Source organism: Mus caroli, chromosome 15 (genome assembly GCF_900094665.2).
Source record: "Mus caroli chromosome 15, CAROLI_EIJ_v1.1, whole genome shotgun sequence".
Taxonomy (NCBI): domain Eukaryota; kingdom Metazoa; phylum Chordata; class Mammalia; order Rodentia; family Muridae; genus Mus; species Mus caroli.
The window spans coordinates 77,343,085-77,363,949 of NC_034584.1; the positions used below are offsets into that span (position 1 = coordinate 77,343,085).

A 20,865-nucleotide genomic window follows, 5' to 3' on the forward strand; every position below is an offset into this window, starting at 1 on the left:
GAGGGAAGGGGAGGGGAGGGAAGGGGAGAGAAGAGAAGAGAAGAGAAGAGAAGAGAAGAGAAGAGAAGAGAAGAGAAGAGAAGAGAAGAGAAAAAGAAAGGAAGGAAGGAAGGAAGGAAGGAAGGAAGGAAGGAAGGACGGACGAACGAACTGAAGGTATTGCTCAATGGCAAAGTACCTGTCTAGAGTACACAGGTCCTAGGTTCAAACCCCAGCACTACACTAGAAGGGTGGAGCTTATTGTTGCCCGGTCCTTCTAGTCATTAGAACTAGTTTTCACCAGCAGGGCGTGGTGGGGCACAGCTTTAATCCCATCACTGCGGAAGCAGAGGCAGCGGCAGGCAAATCTCTGTGAGTTTGAGGCTAGCCTGGTCTACAGAGTGGATTCCAGGACATCTAGGGATACACAGAGAGACCCCGTCTCACAAAACCAGAAACTAGTTTCACCACTTTCACGTCAAATCCATCCAGTCAGCAAGGGCTTGGAGCCATCCAGTCAGCAAGGGCTTCAAGTCACGACCAGAAAGGAAAGCCAGTGCCATGAGACATGACCAGAAGCTACTTTGGAATCTTGCTTTAGAAATCATATCACAAGAGAGATGGTTCAGTGGTTAAGAGCACTGACTACTCTTCCAGAGGTCCTGAGTTCAAATCCCAGCAACCACATGGTGGCTCACAACCATCTGTAATGGGGTCTAATGTTCTCTTCTGATGTGTCTGAAGACAGAGACAGAGTACTCATATATTTAAAATCAATAATTTTTAAAAAGAAATCATATTATAGAACATAAAGTTTCAATAGGTGTGTTCTTCAGAATAAAATGAAAAAAAAAAAAAAAGGGCTGCATTCATATAGTTTAGTGTCTGACCAGGCTTTCGTGTGTGTCTGGGTGTTTACATTTTGAGGCATTTTGTGTTGCTTTGTAACACATACTAATCAAAAAACCACTACATACCTCATGGCCAGCTGGACAATAATTTTACTTTTTTTTTTTTTTGAGAAGTAGTCTAATGTAGTCTAAGGCTGGCTTAGAAGTTGCTCTGTAGTGGAGGCTGCCTTTGAACTTTTGTTCTTCTTGCTTTCACCTCCCAAGTGCTGGGGTCACGCCATCTGCTACTGTACCCAACTAACATTTTAATACACAAGCAAGCCCCCGTGGGCTCCTCTGCTGGTATTGATGTAAAAGGAGCGTCTTCCCTTTATTTTGTTGTTGTTGTTGCTTCTTGCTTTTTGTTTTGTTATTTAGCAGTGGTCTTTTTGATACATTTGAAGGGAATACACACTGGCGTGCAACACAGAGAAAGTGGCAGCATACGCACTTTCCCACCCTGCCAGCTGTAGATCCAATCTTGTGTGGTAATAAGCAAGTCCTTGCTACACACAGATCCATCTAAATTTGAAAAAAAAAAAAAAACAAAAAACAAAATCCAAAAACCAAGAAAACAGCAAAGCGACAGACACTGGACAATGCAGTGGCTGGAAGCCAGCTCTTCTTCCTTATACCCACCTGACATTATCACCCCCGTTTAACCATTTCCTTCATCATAAGGCTATAACAAGCTAGGGCTCCCTTCCACCATCAAGACAAAAAAAAAAAAAAAAAAGCCTGAATTTTGTGACGTGCTGGAACTTTCTATGCCAGCCATTCAGGACTCTGTAATCGTGGCTGTGCCCGTTAACAGATGGTTCCTCAGAGGTGAAGGTGGCGACCAGATGGAACTTGGAGAGGGGTGGGGAGAGTCCACAGTGACACGACAGCCCTTTGCACTCCTCGGGTTCCACCCTACTCCGTCATCCTAAGGAAGTGATCACCTTAACCCTGTGTATCAAAACAACACTGCCAGCCACATGCTAAAAGTTATAAGGCCCAGTGGTGGTGGTGGGGTGTGTGTGTGTAGGGGGTACACATTAAGGGGAAGGAAAAATTGTAGGGACAGACCTCAACCTCCAGAGGGATGAACGTGAGTTTTAGTGAGCTTCCTCAGGAACCCAGAGAGCTGGCAACCAGGGCAGAGAACCTTAGCTCTACTGGACTGGGAAACAGGCTGCCACCAAAGAACAATGGTGACAAAAATCCAACAGGTCCCCAGCCCTGAAGAACACTCAAGACAAAGGTCCATGGTGGGGGAGAAGCCCTTCTTTCCCAGAACTTAGCACCACTTAGAGTTCTGACCCCTGGGTCTAGGTTCCTGGAATTTTTACCTTCGTTCACAAAGGCCAGAAGGAGTGAACTCTGCCTCTCCAGCCTTCTCAGAGCCCAGCTACACACTTCCAACATCTGTTTCCTCCACCCCACCATGTCTGTGCTTCTGGGTCAAGGTGCTCTGGTCTCCAGACCTAGGCACCCCTAGATGCCATGAACTAGCCTTCTCTCTTAAGCCCCCACGTAGTCTGGCGTCTGGGTAACCTGGACACTCCTAGAGGTCCATACCCCAGTCCTCTCTCTGCCCTGAGATGCACTGGTCTCCTTTTCCAGATGTCTATGCCCCAGTCTTATGTCTATCCCCAGGTGCTCTGGCCTCTGGTGGCGGACACCCCAACTATCCATGTCCCAGCCCTCCCTGTGACCCCAGGCGCTCTGCCCTCGGATACTAGACATCCCAGATGTCCATGCCCGAGTCCTGTGACCCCAGGCTCTCTGCCTTTTAGTCCTGGACATCCTCCGGTCCCTGTGCCCCAGGGCCTCTGGCCAGGTACTCGCAGGACCCAGTACTCCGTCGCTAAGCCCCTGGTGGGCGCCCCCTTTTCCGTCCCTTGCTGACGAAGGTTGGGGAGCGGCGGCTGCCAGGCCCACAGTGCGACGTGTCACAGGCCGGGCGGCTCCTCCCACGGCCGCGGCCACACCGGGGTCCGGCGGGCCGCGGGGTCCCGAGCCCGCCTGCGGCCGTTACCTTGTTAGTGGGCACCGAGCGCAGGCGCTTGAAGATGGCCAGGATGTCCTGCTTGCTGGGGTCCCCCATAGTCACCGAGAACTGAGGTGAAGCAGTCCCCGACAACCGGGAAGAGACAGGGAGTAGCGGTTGCCGCCTCCCGGAGACCGAGGGGCGGGGCTGCGCGTGACGACAGGCCCCGCCCCTGCCGCGCCCAGGCTCCGCCCACAAGCGGGCGCACGCGCCGTTCTCCTTCACTCAGGGAGGTCCAGCGGCGCCACTGGTTTCTCCCGGTTCCAATTTCGAAGTCGGGCGCGGCAGGCGCATGCGCGGACGCTCGGACAACTCCGCGCCTCCTCCACCCCTCCGCAATCCTTCCCCAGATCTCAGCGTTAGGGTCCTGCAGTGTGGGGTAGGAACCCCAGGCTTTGCGCAGGGAGCATCGGGCTTACCCACCGGACTCGCCAGCATACCGTTGCCGGCCCATGGCCAGTCTCACACCTATCCCTCAGGATGGGAGAGCTAGCGGGTCCCATCCTCATGGATCCTGCATAGAAGTAGTGTGTGTTTGTACTCTTTCTCAGCTAAAGTCAAGCCCTGAGTGATAACCTACAGGAAATTGCTGTCCCATTTTCTCTCTCCCATCTGGGAAACCCAGGCTGGCCTAGAGCACACTGTGTAGTCCAAGGCTGGACTTGAACTGGAGATATTCCTGTTTTAGCGTCTTGCTGCTCAGATTACAGGTCTGCACCAAGCCATACTGGCTTAATAATCTTGTAATTATAAACTGTCTGCTCTGTTCATGGAGAGAGAGTGCTTGCCTGTAGGCAACAAGCTCTATCAGGGTCAGAACTGAGAAGTCTAGAAAGACCAGAAACAAGTCTGTGTTTAGTGCTTGGGGCTCCAGTTAAACCTTGGATAATATTAGTAGCTGGAAGGTTTGTGCTTGGGAGCAGGTGCCTCTTTTACAGCGGTCAGGGTGGAGCAGCTGGCAAACATGACCTTAGGTAGAGCATAATAGAAGAAAAACAGGTTTTGGTATCAAGTGCTATGCCCCAGCTTCTGTCCCAGTTCAACTGGTTGCATCCCAGCCGGGCCGCTGTAGGCACTTCCTAGCATTCACCTGTATGAAGGAGTTAGAGATGAAATATGTTGACCAGAGCAGCACTGCAGCTTCTGGGATGTTCTTAAAAGGGTCTTGGTGTCAAGTTGGGACCTCACATAGGCTGTGCAAGGACAGGAACTGGCACAGGACACACAAAGTTCTCAGAAGAGAGTGACAAATAAAAGGGCAGGGAATAAGAGACAAAGACAGGAGATAGAGCAAGAAGAAGAAGTGAAAAGGAGGGAGAGGGGGAAGGGTTATTTGCCCCGGAGGGACAAAGGACTGCTTCTGGATAGAGAAGAGAAAGACTTGGCATATTGGCAAATGGCAGTTTATAAAGGTAAAAGGGGAAACCCCTTTAGGATAAGTTTATTTTATGGGGCATGCTAACTAGGTGAACCAAGGTGGGGGGTGGATTTTGATAGCTGGACCTTAGTGGTTAGCCTCAGGAAGTGGACAAATAGCGCAACAAACCTCAGTGGCTAGCTTTAGGAATGTAATCGGTTCTTAGCAAGAGGAGGAAGGGCAAGGTCTGCCAGTACCATGTTTGCCATCTCAGGCCTGGTAGATGCCTTCAGGCTGTGTATTCATCAACCCAGAGCTGGGCCTTTTCCAAGGTTAGGAAATGTGCAGTCTTTAGGAACAGCATGTTGCTGCTGCAGACAACCCTCACCATTTGAAGGATCTTCCTATCTTCATTCACTATATATATCAGGAGAGTTCATAGGAATTAGGAAAACAGCTATACTGGGATAGTGATGTGAACATCCTAATCTCTGGATTTGGGAAATAGAAGCAGGAGGCTCAGGAATTCAAGGTCATCTTTGGTTACATAGTGAATTTAAGGCAGGCCTGAAGTACATGAAACCCTAGATAATTTTTTTTTAAAGGAAACCCTGACCCCCACCCTGTCTGCTGTTTAGGCTGGGATTGAAATGTGATGGACCCAAGGAAGTATCAGGATCAGAAACTAAAGCACCAGGCCACTTTCCCAGCTGTACACATGGTGCTGTTGAAGGGTCTCCATCCGTGATTCGGCCAGCTTCACTGCATGTTTAGGTTGTAGCTCTGATACCCTCCAACCCTTATTTGTCAGCTTTGCAAGAGTTTCATGGGGAAAATGCTTTAAAAGGCACTTTCACATTTACTTTGACTTGAAAGGGGAAAAGGATCATATTATCTGATACATATGCCACAAACCTCATACATATTTATAAAATGCTTAAAAACTCCAATGGAAGCCATTGTGCCTATACCCACAGCAGCACAGCCCACTTCAGTCTGTCTAGAGAGCTTGCTTTGACTACATTCCTCAGTAAACTTCTGCTGAAATTGTTTCCTTCAGCTGAATTCTTCCCAGAACTGAACAGAGGGCTGAAGAGATGGTTGAGTAGTTACCAGAGGACTCAGGTTAAACTCTCAGCAGCTCACAATTGTCTAAGTCCAGCACCAGAGGATCTAACACCCTCACACAGACATACATACATGCAGGCAAAACACCAATGCACATGAAATAAAAATTTTTAAAGAAAAAAAAATGTTACTTAAAAAAATGAGCAGAAAGCTCCAGTTGGTAAATTTCATCCAATTAAGACTAATCCCAGCTTTGGCAGTAGAGAGATGACTCAGTGGTACTGCTCTTACAAAGGACTGGAGTTCAGTTCACAGCACCCCAGGAGACTCTAGATTATAACTCCAGCTTTAGGGGATCCAACACCCTTTTCTGGACTCCTCAGACACTGCTTTCACTGGTACACAAATATATGTGCATGCATGCACACACACAGAAACAAATTTTAAACTTAAAAAAAAAAACGCAAAACACTGGAACATCAATCCTGGTGCAATAATAAGAAAATGTTAGATAATCTCCAAAATCATAGCTTCCCTTGAGCCTATTTAAGAGAAGAGGTTGCTAGGTAACCAAGTAAGCTGAATGTAGGGAACTGGGCCATAGCTTTTCACCGTGGACAGAACACTGGAGAGGTGGTGGCCTGCCATAGGAGTTGACCATAAGAAGTCAGTTAAGCATGTAATGAAATGAGTAAAGATTAAGCATGGCAGTTTGGTTTCTTTTTCTGAAGGCTCCAAGATGACTCACTGGATAGTGGTACAACAATTGGATGTCTGTTGGCAAATAATAAAAACTCAATGTCAACTCATTGCCCCACAACCATTCAAAAACCAACCTGAGAGAATCCAGGTGTGGTGGGGCACACCTTTAGTTCCACCACTCAGGAGGCAGAGGTTGGAGGATCTCTGAGTTTGAGGCCAGTCTGGTCTACAGAGTGAATTCCAGGACAGACAGGGCTACACTGAGAATTCCTATCTCAAAAAGAAAAACAACAACAAAACAACAAAAAAGCCAAACTGAACCCAAACAAAAACTCCAAAAACGTAAAACAAAAAAGTGTGGGCGTGGTAGTTTCTGGTGAGCTTACTTCACAACAGTTTCTTTGATAAACAAGTGTTTATTACAAACTCAATGTTGTACAATGTATACAGTATTGTGAGCACATAGTATGCATGTAGATATATAATACTCACTTTTACTTACATACATACATACATACATACATACATACATACATACATACAAAAAACCATTACCCGTAATGTGTGTTGGTATCCACTGTTGTGACAAACATTTGAGACAACTGAAATGAGTAAAGATTTATTTCGGCTCATGGCTTTGGTCCGTGGTTCTTTGGCCTCATGGCTGTAGGCCTTAGGCAAAACTGAACACCATAGAAAGAAACACTTGGCAAAGAAGAGTGCTTCCCTCATGATAGAATGGAGACTGGGTTGAGGGCAAGGTACAGTCTTTCAGTGTCCCACGTCCTACAAATAGGCCTGATGGGCTAACTGTCCAACTATGAAATAATCAGTGGATTAACTCTCTGATGTCATCACCCTTATGATCCAATTATTCTTCAACAGTAGCACTTGCTGAGGAACCTTCAACCTATCAGTGCTTTGGGGTGATATTTCATACCCAAATGTGATAACCATGACCACCTACCATAAGTGTCACACAAAGTTCCACTGATGACATTCAAGTCCCTGGGCTTCCTTGATCCAGAGGCTAACACTACCTATCTGGAGACCACAGCTACACTGGGGTTGGGGCTGCTGTCTGGCCAGCCCTTTACAAAGCAGTCATGTTCCTAGCACCCTTCCTTTTGGCCAAATATACACTAGTTCTAAGCCAGGTGCCCCGGTTCTTGTTAGATCAATTTTGGGGGCATTTTGAATTACCCTGAGGTGGTTGCCACAAGGTACTAGCTTTTATCTATCCTTCCTTTCTTCTGCCCAGGGTCTAGTCCTTCCCTCAGCTGTCTGGATCACAGGGTCTGTAGGCCCAGGGGCTTAGTTGGGAGTCTCAGATGAGGGTCTGGAATAATTTCACAAAAGATTAGATAAGAGTCTTTTTCCTTTTACACATAGTTTTAACTAGTAACTCAAATCCCACTGTCCAGCTAACTGGTTTTCTAATCTAATTCATATTTATGCACTGCAGCAAGTCATTTTCTTGAACCTCTTGGATATGAATGACCCTTAATTAACACTCAGATGCCCATGGGGTGATTCCCAGGCCTACTCTTTAACTAGGAGCCTGAAAAGGATGTAACCTGTTAACATGAGAGGCAGCTGGAACCTCAGGGCCCTCAGAGCTGCTCTTTATGCCATTCCTGAAGTGCTAATAGTACCAGGCATGGGTACCATGGGTGTGAGAACTAGAATTATAGGTGCTCATAAAGCAGAGCTGTGCCAAATTTCGAGTATCAGAAATTAACATAGAGCCCAGAGGATTTCAGAAATGGACAAGGCACAATACAGGTGCGAGTATCTGCCCTATCCATGGTCTCTTCCTCTTCCACACCCCCAACTTTTCATTATATTTTTGGAGACAGGATGTCGCTTTGTAGCCCAGGCTGGTCTGGAACTATGTTAGCTCAGGTTGACTGCAACATGACAAAGCTAATACTTCAGCCTCTTGAGTGCTAGGATTTCAGACACGAGCCACCAGACCAGCTCAAATGAAATTTTCTGAAGTCAAGAGTCTACTGGAATTTCGTAACTAGTCAGCAGTCTCAAACAAATGCATTTCTGAACCAAAGACAAAGCCTAAAGCCTGTTACAGTGCTGCAACCAGTCTACAGTCCCAAGAGAAGATCTAGCGGGGGCCACCATATCTCATGACAGTCAGTGAGTGACCAGACCAGAATACAAGGCAGACAAGCAGAAAGGGTTGCATTAGGGCAGGGGTACACACTACAAATTGTCAAAAGAGAACCTACTGGATATGAATAACATAGAAGTTAAGGTTGAGCCACAAAGGCAGATTGTATCAACTGTCCCCAAGGCAGACAAGCAGAGAAGATTGCATTATGGTGGGCAGGAGTGCATAGCACAAACCATCAAGAGCCAGTCTACTAGATATGGCTGACAGAGCAGCTAAGATTCAGGCAACCACACAAGCAGATTTGCATGAACCATCACCAGGGCTGATCTTCTACTTCAGGCCCTCTAAGTTCCCTTGGTGGCCATCAAAGATGTCAGCAATTGGGGGAGGGGGGGTCTTTTGCTCATGCAGATACCAATCACAAATGGCAGCGTGTAGCTTTCTTCTTGTTAGCAGCTCTGAACTGCTGCTTCAGATTAAGAACAAGCAGAGAGAAATACTCAATGGCTAGCCAAACAGTTAAAACAAAAAAAAAAAAAAAAAAAAAAAAAAAAAAAAAAAAAAAGCAAAGCAAAACAAAAAGCTAACCTGGTAAAGACCACGAGAGAAAAAAAGATGAGAACAGAGCCCCTTTCTTTCCCAGGGGACCTTCAGTGTTGATGCCTGTGCCCTATAAAGTCCACAGCTCAAAGGATGAGACTCTGGGTATTTTGATTTGCATCCTAAATGTGAGGGGGGAAAATGGCAGTCAATACTCAACATACTCTTGACAAAGCAGGTTAAGAATCAGCTTTTGACATTCAGACTGTCCCTACCAGGGATTATACAAAAAGCTCAGCCCAGCTACTGAGATGTAGGACTTCTTCAGATGCTGTGACTACCCTAAGCTTCAGTTTCCTCATCTGTGAAATGGGGACAGTTATTCCTACTTCTAGGGAACTGGCAATACTCAAAAGTTGAGACATAAGCATGCTGCCTGGCAAAAGACGGGCACTCAGTAAGTGGGCTAACTGGAAAGGAGCGATGTTCTTGTATATGACAACATGCAAACAAAAGGCTTTAGTTCAATGCCACCAACTATGGGAAGCACTTCCCTGTCCCCTAAGTCAACATGAAGCATCAGGTACCTTCAGAGCTGTGTTTTGTTAAGTCTGCTTCACTCTCTAACCTACCAGGTAGTCTCTGTCAGTACTTGGCCTGGAGTTGTACACAGAGAATCTCCAGTCTGTTGACTTGTCTCTGTTGGTAACAAAAAGCAGGAAAGCGTGCTGTCTGGCAACACAGGGTGAGCATGGGAGCAACTAGCCCGTAAAGCAACAAGAGGCAGACAAGCCACTCAAGGAAGGTCTGGCAGATGAACAGTTACTCAGCAAGTGAGGTCCTTAGCTTTTTGCTAAGTAGCAAGGAAAATATTCAAAAGCAACATTATAGTATAAACCAGGAAGAAATGAGCTGTGAAGAATGACCAAAGGAGGTCTTTTTCTGATGACTACTTGTAGTGATAGTGTACTCACATTTTATATCTGCTTCCAAATCTTGACAGTACACACATTCAACACAGGAGGCAGCAATAAAAGCATTTAACCCAGCTATGGGAGGTTTTGAGGAAATCAAATAGCTCAGAGCTTTCAGAAAGCACAGAGTCCTCAGAACAAAAATCTGAAAATGGAAGTCTTCTGCATGAAGGCCTCTTTCAGCAGCGTGGCCAGTCACACTCACTCTACTTGTAGGTAGAAGCAGAACAGTGCTCTGTACAGTGTACAAACAGGAAAAGCCGGCCAGCTTGAGAGACCAAGGAAGAGCAGGTCTAATGTACCTCCACCGGAGAGGCTGCAGATTGAACACTGAAGTGGCTCCATGCTAATGGACACTCTGAAGGTTAATCACAGGCTGAACACTGGCATAGTACTTGCCACAGCTGTGCTTCTCACATGCATCCTAAAGACCCATCAACTGTTAGAGACTTACATGGAAAGTCCTATAATTGGTGTTCCCACTAGAATTCAGCTGCCCCTTACTCCCAAGAAACTCTTGTCACCAAACAAAACTGTCTAGAAGCAGGAAAGCAATGGTGAGGAGGACAAAGTACTCAAGTCTGGGTGGTTGTGGTCTCTGAGCCTAAGCATATCTGTCAGCATTCACTTTCACCACATCCTAGGGATTTAACACATCACATCAGAGACTTAAGCTGGACTGTATTGCTCTTCATCTTTCCTTTTATTTCAATGCCTTTCCTGTGGACAGACTAGTGTAAGAGGCTGAGTAGACAGACTTTAGGAATGTTTAATTCATGCAGCTTTGTGCCTGTAACTTAAGACTCAAAACCCAATGCAACAGAAAGTATTCTCATTTTCTTATAAGGCCCATTTAGACCTTTTCTCTGAGGTGCCTCATATGCTTCAGGATGCTGGGGCCAGATCTAGGTTAGAAGGTTGCACAGCACAGCGCTCACCACTGACAAAATGAACACAGGCATGTGGTGAATGAGGAAGGCAGCTACACTCATAGCTATGCCATCAATGTAGATGTATGTTTGGGATCCAAAACAGCGAGTACTGGGGTGCACATCTCTCACCTACATCTATCCAGTGAGAGGCAGAGTAGACACAGGGAGAATGATGTGCCATGGAGAAGCACAGGGACTGGACCTGAACATGGAGAACGTAGGCTCTGAAAACTCTTGCTCCCACATTTGAAACCTAGGGAGGAAAGAAAAATGACAGGGCATGTGTGGTGAACAGGGGAAGATGGGAACAAACCTGTTATGTGCCCATTTTAACCTAGAATGAGGAAAACTAGGAGAAGTCCTAGAAGAGCTTCGTTAGAACACATCTCAGTGTGGAGCAAGTGTCCAAATGGTCCAGCAGTTTGGAGAAGCACCTGGGCCTTTTCAGAGTTTTTCATACCACATTCACAACATAGCCATGGAAGACTTGAGCAGGGCGGGCAGGGTGGGCTCGATGCTCTCAGCTCCAAATGGGTCTGGCACTGTCTTGCTCTTCTGGTGCCACAGCCAGCGCTGGCCAGACCCAGCACTCTAGAAATCCATCTGGGCTGATGCAGCACCGCCCAGGCCGCATGTCTTCTGCACCCAGAACAGTGCTTGGTAGACCTCTTCATGAAGCCTTCTCATCCCTGCTGCCTGACTGACCTTGACATCTTGGTGGCTGAAGGTCCTTGGGAGACCAGAACAGTGAGACAGTGTGCCTACATCAGGAGGGACCCAGAGAGCAATCTACTTCCTTTTCCATCTGAAAGCTGGAGCAGAGCATCAAAGCTCCTGATGGCTCCTGCCCAGCCCTGCCTGGCTGTAGGCTAGGCAGTAGCAGACCGGCAAGTGTGGCTCACTTATGTCCTGGCCCTACCTACCTTTCTGCACACTGCACACATCACCTGCCAGCCACTCTGTGTGTGAACTGAATGCTGGAAAGGAGGGTGCAGAAGGCACGTCAGTCTGTAGTTCTGGCTTCCTGGTCCTGTAGCTTACATTTGCCTGAAGAGCTTGTACTTTGTTACAGAGGTCTAAGTGTCTCATCCTCCTTCTAGTAGCAGTTGGCACTGTCATCCCAGCTATGAAAGTAACTGTCTCTTAACTTCATGGGGTCATTGACGTACCTGTAGGAACAGGAAGGAACAGTGATGGTGGGATGTTTATTGTTGCTACTGTCAAGGTCTTCTGTTTCTGGCTATGGTGCACATGCCTCTCCAGTCATGTGCTGAGGATAAACACATGCACATGAAATGGGCAATAAACAGGATCAGATAGGAGGCGTCATTTCCAAGGTCTTCAACCCAACCTAGGTCTTTGAAATAACTCTTCAACCCAACCCATCTTCTCCTTTGGGCTGAAAGGAAGCGGGAGTGCTTTCCATGTGAATGAAACTCCACTGGTCTGGAACTGGAGCACTACACAGAAGACTGGATCTCCAGAGCAGTGCTTCTCAACCTTCCTAATGCTGCCAACCTTTAATACAGTTCCTCATAATGGGGTGACCCCAAACTATACAATTATTTTGTTGTTACAATAAAATTACAGTTATGAGTTGCAAAGTAGTTATCTGATATGTGAACCTGTGGGGATCACAGCCCACAGGTTGAGAACCGCTGCTCACATGTACCCCAAACTGACTTGGTAGGCACAGGGATAAGCTACTGTATGCCGAGCCCTTAAGAATGGAGGACGCTTATTTAACATGACCTGGACTATATGGACAATACAGATCTTCCTCTCTTCAAGTCATAGACTGCATTTTTTTTTCTAGTATTGTTACAGATTCTCCCAGGAGCTTCTGGCTGCCAATCTCTTCTCAGGTCAGCATGTTAACTATGAATGATATAAATGGCAATCACTGACTTCCTGGAGTTGGATACAAAGCTACAGACCACTAATCACTGGACCTTTCTCTAGTCTCTTGCAGTATGATCTAAAAGTATACCTTAAGAGAGGGTGAACCTGGGGCTGGTGAGATGGCTCAGTGGGTAAGAGCACCCGACTGCTCTTCCAGACGTCCAGAGTTCAAATCCCAGCAACCACATGGTGGCTCACAACCATCCGTAACGAGATCTGGCGCCCTCTTCTGGAGTGTCTGAGGACAGCTACAGTGTACTTACATATAATAAATAAATAAATCTTTAAAAAAAAAAAAAAGAGAGAGTGAACCTTTGGTTTGTTTTCCTCTTTGTTAGATAAGCATCATTAAACAAAGCATTACTCAGAGAACATCACTCGATGCCAGCACTCCATCCTATTTGACGAGAAAAAGACTCCCCAAGAAGTTGCAGCATGGTTTGCCAGGATAGGTCAGAGACAAGAACTGTGATATCAGTGTCAGGACAGTTTGTGATGGAAAGACAGCCCAGAGAGAAGTGTCTCCATTTGAGGAGAGAGGCAGAGCCAGTCCCACAGCTTAGAGTTTAGGCAAGGAAGGGTGATGCGAGAATGCAGAGGTCCTAAATAACTTTACTCAGAGAGTAAAGCAGACAGAGAGCAAGGCAAAACCAGGCTCTATATTATGAAGGGTCTCAGGACCAGAAGGGCAGAGAGCCAAAGACAGACACGAGACCATACCAAAACTGGAAGGACTGGGTCAGGAACCGTGGTGGGAGTGCTAAGAACAAATACATTCTTTTCTGGCCAAACCCCACAACAAATAGAGTGGGATGAGCCCAATGCCTGTCCCAAATAGGGGATTTCACAAGAAGCATGATGGAAAGGAGAATAGCTAAATATGACTGTCTTCTCTGGCAAGGACACTAACATGTCTGTTACACAAGTCTCTTTTACCCAAGAAAGAAAATATGGTATTTGAAGCATCTCTGGCTTTTAGGTAGAAACTCACCAAATTCTCCTTTTTAGGTTAGTGTATCAGCACCTAAGCCTTGGCTCTAACTGAAAAACAAGAGACTAGAAACCAGAAGAGACTAGAAACCAGAACCACTAATAAATAGGACATAAAATCAAAGCAGGGTTATATAGGTCTGAGTGCCTGCTAATTGTCACATGCATCAGGAATTTATCTTTAAGGCCCCAGGAAAGGACCAACTGTTTGGCAAATTTACAAGTTACTGAGCAAGTACTTTACAGGGGTCAGAACTATGGGGCAGAGGGCAGGTGAGAGTTCCTGTCCCTGATCACAAGGCTTACAAACTGGTTCAAAAAGCTGCCTTGTGCCCAGAAACCCACAGACCTGCTCTGAAGGAGGCAAAAGTCTAAGAGAGCTTGGGAGGCCCTTGAAGGGTACAGAGGAGGCTCTAACACTATTCTGAGTTCTAGTATAGAAGTGTACAAGTTTAACATCACTCTAAGAAAATTCTCCATTTGTATAAGCTAAGATCTTATTCTGGAATGTAGGAGGCATCAGATACCTTTCAACTGCCCTAGAGAAAATACACCTGCATAGGTGCTCTGAGCAGTCCACACATGGGGTCTTCCCTACTCCTCATTCACTCACAAGGGACTCTCTGCTCTGGTAACCTATGGGGGATCCCCAGTCACTCACAGACAACGCTCTACACCAGCCAGTCTGCCCAGGCATCAGTCTCATGCCAGGACCCAGCAGCTCTCCCCACCACTGACCTTCACCCAGCATGGGCTTTGATTTCTGGGCCCTTCTTCTCCATGAGCTTTTCCTTCATGTTGGCCCTCACCCTGCACCTTCCTCCCCTCTGAACGCACCCCTGCAGTTCCTGTCAAAGCCCCTAACAGCACATTGCCCTGCTGTCTGTCACATCCCCCACCAAAAGCCATTTGGACTCCATGGGGCTCAGAAAGACAGTCGTTCTCATTATTCTGAATGCACTACTACAATAANGCATCATTTCCAGTCTGGAAAGAATGGAACTCACTACGAGCACCATGCAAGGATATGTCCCCCTTGCTTAATAGAAACAGCAGCACTCTTCCATAATTCACAATATGCAAGTTCTAATGGCTGATGAATAATTTGGAAGCAGTAAAAGCACTCTGTGGCACAGATATGCTGCCTTTCAGAGTGTGTCTGCTTCACCTCTGGTGCCAAAGCACCTCCCTCAACCCTGCTATGTCACTGTGGTCATCAAGGGAACTGTGGGATTCTGTCCCTAGACAACCCACAGCTCACCATCCACACGGCACCAAAATCTCTCTGCTCTACGCCATTTACCCCCAGGTTTCAAACTGAAATGGGTCCCTGGCACAGCGGCCTTTGTGGCTGACCCTTCTGATTGAGCCAAGGAAGAGAGAGGTTTCTGGAGGCTCCAAGGCATATATAAAGGTTGACCCTGAACACAGACAGTATCATGTTATAGGGCCTGCACAGGTCAGTCCAGTGCTTATTCCCTTTTATCTCCGATGTCAACAAGGGTTGAAAGCTTCTACCACATTGTCCTTGCCACTATGACAGTCTGCTCAAGCATGTAGACCAAGTGACTATTCATCAAACCCACTGAAACTGTGAGCCAAAACAAATGCCTCTCCTTAAACTGACTTTGTTAGAGATTTGGTCCACAGCAATGACAAAAATAAACACACATTTTTCATCCAACAAATTCACCTTTTGAAAATCTACCTAAAACAGATACTTTTACAATCACTGAAATACCAAAACACCAATTTCTAGATGAGAGGATAAGAAAAGGGGGATTTGACTCAAAAGGACATTTTGACTTGTGCCACATAAAACATGTGGTGTGACAACAAATACTTGATGGTAACCACATATCATGAACATTATCACAGGAAGGAAACTGGACAAATAAATTTGCCCCAGCAACCAAGTCTGTCAACATTTTAAAAAGAGACAAGGGCATGCAACATATTCCAAACATTCTGGGACCATAGTCTCGGATAAAATAGGATGACTGATATTCTTAAACAAGAAAGAATATACAAAACTGTGCCTCTTTCTTGATAATTATCTATTATCATGCCTTTACAGACTACTAAAAAACAAAACACAAGACAAAACAGCCAGGTTTGGCCTCACACACCTTTGTCCCAGCACCAGGAAGGCAGCTGGACTACATATTGAATTCCAGAACAGATAGGGCTATGCAGAAAGACTATGTCTGGGGAAAAAAGAAAGAAAAAGAATAAGAAACAACAAAAATGCTCCCAAGATTATGTGACCAAAGTTTTAGTTATTAAAAAGAAAATTATGCTGTAATTATTGCTCGCTTCTATGCTGCTATGTAAAAAGTCTCATCTCTATTGGTTTTTTCATACAGGGATAAATGCTACTTTATGGTAGTCACACTGTGACAATGTTCCTTAAGTTAACAACAACGACAAGAAATCATTGCCACAGTTCTTTCCCAGAAGAGGAGCAGGGACACAGGCCAGCTGCTGGAGGAAGTGGCACCAACAGAGGCCCGAGTCCCTGAGATGACCTGCAGAAGGTGCCCTGACAAGGCCCAGGCAGCTGGGCACATCCTGCTGGGCCTCTGGTCTGACTCTGACCCTCTGCCTAGTCATTATTTCTCTTCACTTCACTTCAGAGGCCTTTTTCCTCCCTCCCACCATGAGTGGGAGTGTGTACTTTAATTTCTTAGAAGGCCTGGGAGGAAAAGGAACTGTTGCTTTGAGACCTCCCATCTGACTTTGTCTTCAACACCAGAGCTTGATTTTTCCACAAGATCTCCACAGAAGAGGGAAGAAAGGCCTTCCTATACAAACATGTGACATCACCAGCAAAAGCTGGACCAACTCATCCGCTCAGGCTTTGCCCTGCTAGTGCCAGTGGGAATGGGAGCTGGAGGAGGATGCTGGGTACCACATCTGGATGAGGAGGACTCCACCCTTCATGTGAATTCTCAACCTTGTGTGTGCACAGGAAAGGAAGCCCCTTCTCTCTCGAGTGTGTACTTTAATTTCTTAGAAGGCCTGGGAGGAAAAGGAACTGTTGCTTTGAGATCTCCCATCTGACTTTGTCTTCAACACCAGAGCTTGATTTTTTCCACAAGATCTCCACAGAGGCCCGAGAAGAAAATGGCTCATTTCCTTGGGTTATTAGCTAATAAAAGATTTTTTAAGATTTGCCTTTTTTTGAAGATATATGTATATGTGTGCACATATGGGTATGTATTCAGGTGCCCATGGAAGCCAAAAAAACAGGCACTGGATGCTCCTGGGGATTGTGGTACACATGGTTGTGTATTGCCTGGTGTAAGTCCTGAAACTTATCTTAGGTCTTCATGAAGAGCACTATGCACTGTTAATCAAAGCCATGTTTCCAGCCCCAATGATAATGATGCAAGAGCTAAATCCTCCTGGACTGCAATTAATCTGTCACTTTACTTGCTGTCAAAAGTCAGGGAAAGACTTACAGGTAAAACTTTAGTGACCACCATGTGACTCCAAGCAACTGATGAAAAGAAATATCCTGTAGGTTATATTTGCCCAGCTCTGACTTTTGGCACTGCAGTCAAAACACACCTGGAAGAAAAATGTTACATATTGGTAATAATTAAATTCTATTAGCAGGTCCTATTATATTATACAGCACAGTACACACTTAGCTTAGCAGTTGTCTAATACCCACACTTTAAATTCTGATAATTGGGAAGCAAACCTATTTGTTTGGTACTGTGGCAGCAGGGCTAAGTTAGGTGTAGCCTTCCTCCCATTCTCTGCCTGTTTTCCCCTGTGCCACCATGCTGGAACAGGCTGTTGTCATTCACCAATGACTTTCTGATTCCAGGCATCACTGTTGCCATCTCCAAGATGCCTCTCTCTCTGAACAGGCAAGTCAAGCTTCCACAGCAGGTACGACTAGTTAACAAGCAGGCGATGGCTGATAAAACAGCAGTAAAAAGGAATTATAAACTGTATTATCTGCATCTCTAAAGAGCAGGGTGCACTGTTTCTCTAGACTAGCAATCTGGAGAATGCTACCAGCTAATTCCCTGCACAAGCCCTAACTTGTGGTGAAGGACAAATACAAGTAGATCCTTCCTGAGGGTGCAGACAAGTGACTGTATCTCTGGAGCTATTCTGACAGCAGCTGACCTCTGAAGGAGTTCCCCATTTCATCTCTTGGCTAAGTTTTGCTAGAATCTTCTAGGCAGCTGACACAGAGAAATTAGGCATGGACTCTGCCAGCCTGTGGGACTTTGGTAAATATCACAAATTGGATGGAATCTGCTGCCTTTAACAAAGCTTTGACATCTCTGTTAGGGTGCCAGAAAATACTGCATGGTTTATATGCCACATAGTTGAGGGCATTCTGCCTGACCTCAAGAACACAGACATCCAATAATAGATGTTAGATGATCACAGGATGGCCACGGCCAGTGTCACCTCCCTTCTTCCTCACAATGGGATGCATCCTGATATAGTTTAAGGAGCTTAGCTATTACATACAGTGTCTGAGATCTTTTACACAGACACTGTCAACTCTTAAAGGAGTTTTTTTTTTTTCTTTCTTTTGTCTGAAATAATGTCTCACTCTGTAACTCAGGCCAACCTGAAACTTATTTCTCCCAAACTAGCCTTGAACTTCCTCCTGCCTCCCCCTTCCAAGTGCAGAGATGATAGGTGTGACTCACCATCCATTCTTAGGGAAAGACTTAAAGATGAGGTGTGCAAGCCATCTTCAAAGGTAAGTGGCCCAGCTTCCTTTGTGGTAGTAGCAGTGCTTTTTTGTCCTGCTGCTTTCAACGAGCTGAAGAAAGTGATTTAAGCAGGGCCTCTCAACAGAAGCAGAACCAAGAGAATGAGAGGATGTTTCACTGTTACGGACCCAGAGATCCCAGTCTTGGTCCTGATCAGATATCTGGGAAGGAGTCTTGAAAGGGAGTTAATTGTGGTCATTTTTCATCACTGGTACCCCATTCCATGTGTTAATTACTAGGGAATTAATGGGTCATGGTGGGTCCTCCATCAGGTAGCCCTAGAGTCCAGGCACTTTTAGGATGCATTATGTTGTGTTTACTTAAAACCAATGAATCATGTCTTCCTTTTGTGTGTAAATGTCATGTCTTCTTGTAGAGCTAAATATTGACAGTCATATCCTATGCCAGGCATTCTGCTGCAAAACAATAAAGCAACATGAAAAAAAGTGTTATCTAAGATTTTAGAACCTTAATTTTCATTTTTTAATGTATGAGTTTTTTACCTGCATATATGTCTGGGCACCCTATATGTGCTTGGTGCCTATGGAGACCAGAAGAAGGTTTGGGATCCCCTACAACTGGAGTTATAGATGGTTGTGAGCAAACCACCTAATACACCTAAAATTAAAAATTTTAAAATTGTAATATAAACTCTGGTCAGGTACTTGCTTAGCATGTTTGAGGCTGTGGCTTTGCACTGATGGGGGCTTACTCATGAGGCCTAGGGAGAGTTATCAATATAATTACTGTATTAGCAATACTCTTGTATATGTAATGTGCAGTGAAGAGAACTTAGGTCTGTAAGCTATATCCTACGCTACTTGCCTCTAAACCTTCAGTAAGAAACCTAACACATAAATAAATGCTGACCAGGATGGTACCCAGCGGGTACACTGTCCCTTACAATGCACTGGGCAGTGGCTGTAGCTCACAGGACAGACCCTTGGGTATGATTCTTCTCTGCACTGACCATTTGCCCAATCATCCTCCACCTTTTGTGCAATTTCTGCCTCTCTTTTACCAAGATAGTCAAGTGACCAGTAAAATGTGGAAAAAAAGACAACATACAATTTTCAAGATTAGGTTATAAAAGGCACCATGGTAAACTGGGCAGTGGTGGCACTCAGAGCCAGGCAGATCGCTGTGGGTTCCAGGACCAGCCTGGTCTATACAGTGAGCTCCGGGACAGCTAGGGTTACACAGACAAAAATGTCTTAAATAAATAAATAAATAAATAAGGGGAGGCATGGAAACAGCGTGGTGGCACACACCCAAAATCCCAGCACTAGAGAGGCTGCGGCTGGAAGATTGGTAGTTTAAGGCCAGGTTGGTCTACATTGTGAGACACTACCTTAAAAAAACAAAAACCTGCAGGTCACTTCTAAATAATCATGATTCGAGGACCCTCCGAGAGTCCTGTGGAGAAAGTGACAAGGGTGCGGCACTAGCTCAACAGCTAGAGAGGGTTTGGTGGCGTCTCCCCGGGAAAAGTTAACAGCACCTCATTTAACTGGCGCGCCTGGTCGCGTCCCCCTGGGGGACAAGAACCACAGCCTAAAGCGCGATTTCACCGAAGTCTCTACAACTCGGCGGGACCCGTGAGGGTACTGGACGTGTACGGAGCACAAATGAGGGGCTACTCACGGGCGAGGGCGAGCAGTCCTCCAAGTCACTCAGAACCCGCGTGGGCGAATACGACCGTTGACCAACCGGGCGCCTTCTCCTCCTCCTCCCACGTCCATTGCCGGGTTCCGGGCTCGCCAGGCGGCCTCTATGTGGTTGCTAAGCACGAAGCGCAGGCGGTAGAAGATGGCCAGGATGTCCTGATTGCCAAGGTTCCCCATGGCCACCTGACGATCCAGAGGCATGGCGCCCGGACCGAGCAGGACCTCCCGAGAGAAACTGTTACCGCCGCCGCCTCAGAGACCAACTGCCGTGGGCGCGCGCCCGCAGCGCGTGGAAGTAAGCTCCGCCCCCAAACGCCCCGCCCACCAGCCCCGCCCACACCCAGCGCCCCAGCCACTCTTCTTCTGCCTCTCGCGCAGGCCGCTCTGGCCCCGCCCCTCAAGCCCCGCCCCCTCCTCGTCGCCCACGTGCGTCTCGTTCTGTTCCCGCCCTCACTGCCCTCACGTGCGCAGATGCCAAGTGCTCAGGTGTGCCTGCGCCTCTACTGAAAGCGGCGGGGTGGCCAAAGCAGGACTTTACCCTCACGCTGTATTGTCACTGGTCCTGTTTTATTCACAGCTAAAGCCAAACCCTGAATCTGTGGTAGAAAATTATTATTATTATTGTTATTATTTTTTGTAGAAAATGTTGTTTTTGGTTACTGGAGAGACCGCTCGCTCAGTAATTAAGAGCGCTGAGTGTTCTTCAAGAGGACCCAAAGTTGGATTGTCAGCATTGACAACCTCAGTTGGAGGAGGACTTCACACCCTCTTCTGGCCTCCACACACAGGCAATAGGCACTATAGGCTTATGGTACAGATATACATAAATACAGGCAAAGCGCAGTAACAGAAAATAAAAATCATATATACATATACATACACACACACATATATATATACAGAGAGAGAGAGAGAGAGAGAGAGAGAGAGAGAGAGAGAGAGAGAGA

General features: G+C 46.3%; 1 protein-coding gene and 1 long non-coding RNA gene across 10 annotated transcripts in view; both read right to left on the reverse strand.

Moving 5' to 3' along the window:
• Positions 1-3,070, reverse strand: part of Arfgap3 (ADP ribosylation factor GTPase activating protein 3) — a 48,719-nt gene extending 45,649 nt beyond the window's left edge. For 5 of the 6 annotated variants that reach the window (XM_021183537.2, XM_021183535.2, XM_029469988.1 and 2 more), the window contains exon 1: positions 2,893-3,069. In XM_021183537.2, the coding sequence (XP_021039196.1) occupies positions 2,893-2,961 (69 nt within the window). In that variant the 5' untranslated portion in view covers positions 2,962-3,069. Of the gene's footprint in view, positions 1-2,892 lie in introns of all 6 variants that reach the window. The other variant, XM_029469989.1, reaches the window with a different exon arrangement.
• A 5,709-nt stretch (positions 3,071-8,779) lies between these two features.
• LOC110310985 lies at positions 8,780-20,212 on the reverse strand. 4 transcript variants are annotated; one of them, XR_002379885.2, is made up of 5 exons: positions 19,896-20,212; positions 18,186-18,667; positions 16,965-17,073; positions 11,532-11,777; positions 8,780-10,861 (listed from the first exon to the last, which is right to left on the reverse strand). It is a non-coding gene; the product is annotated as an uncharacterized LOC110310985 (long non-coding RNA). The 4 variants fall into 4 exon arrangements; XR_002379884.1 differs by lacking the exon at positions 8,780-10,861 and adding an exon at positions 17,210-17,431 and having other exon boundaries at positions 11,474-11,777; XR_002379886.2 differs by lacking the exon at positions 8,780-10,861 and having other exon boundaries at positions 11,474-11,777; positions 18,186-18,664.
• Between the last annotated feature and the right edge of the window lie 653 nt (positions 20,213-20,865).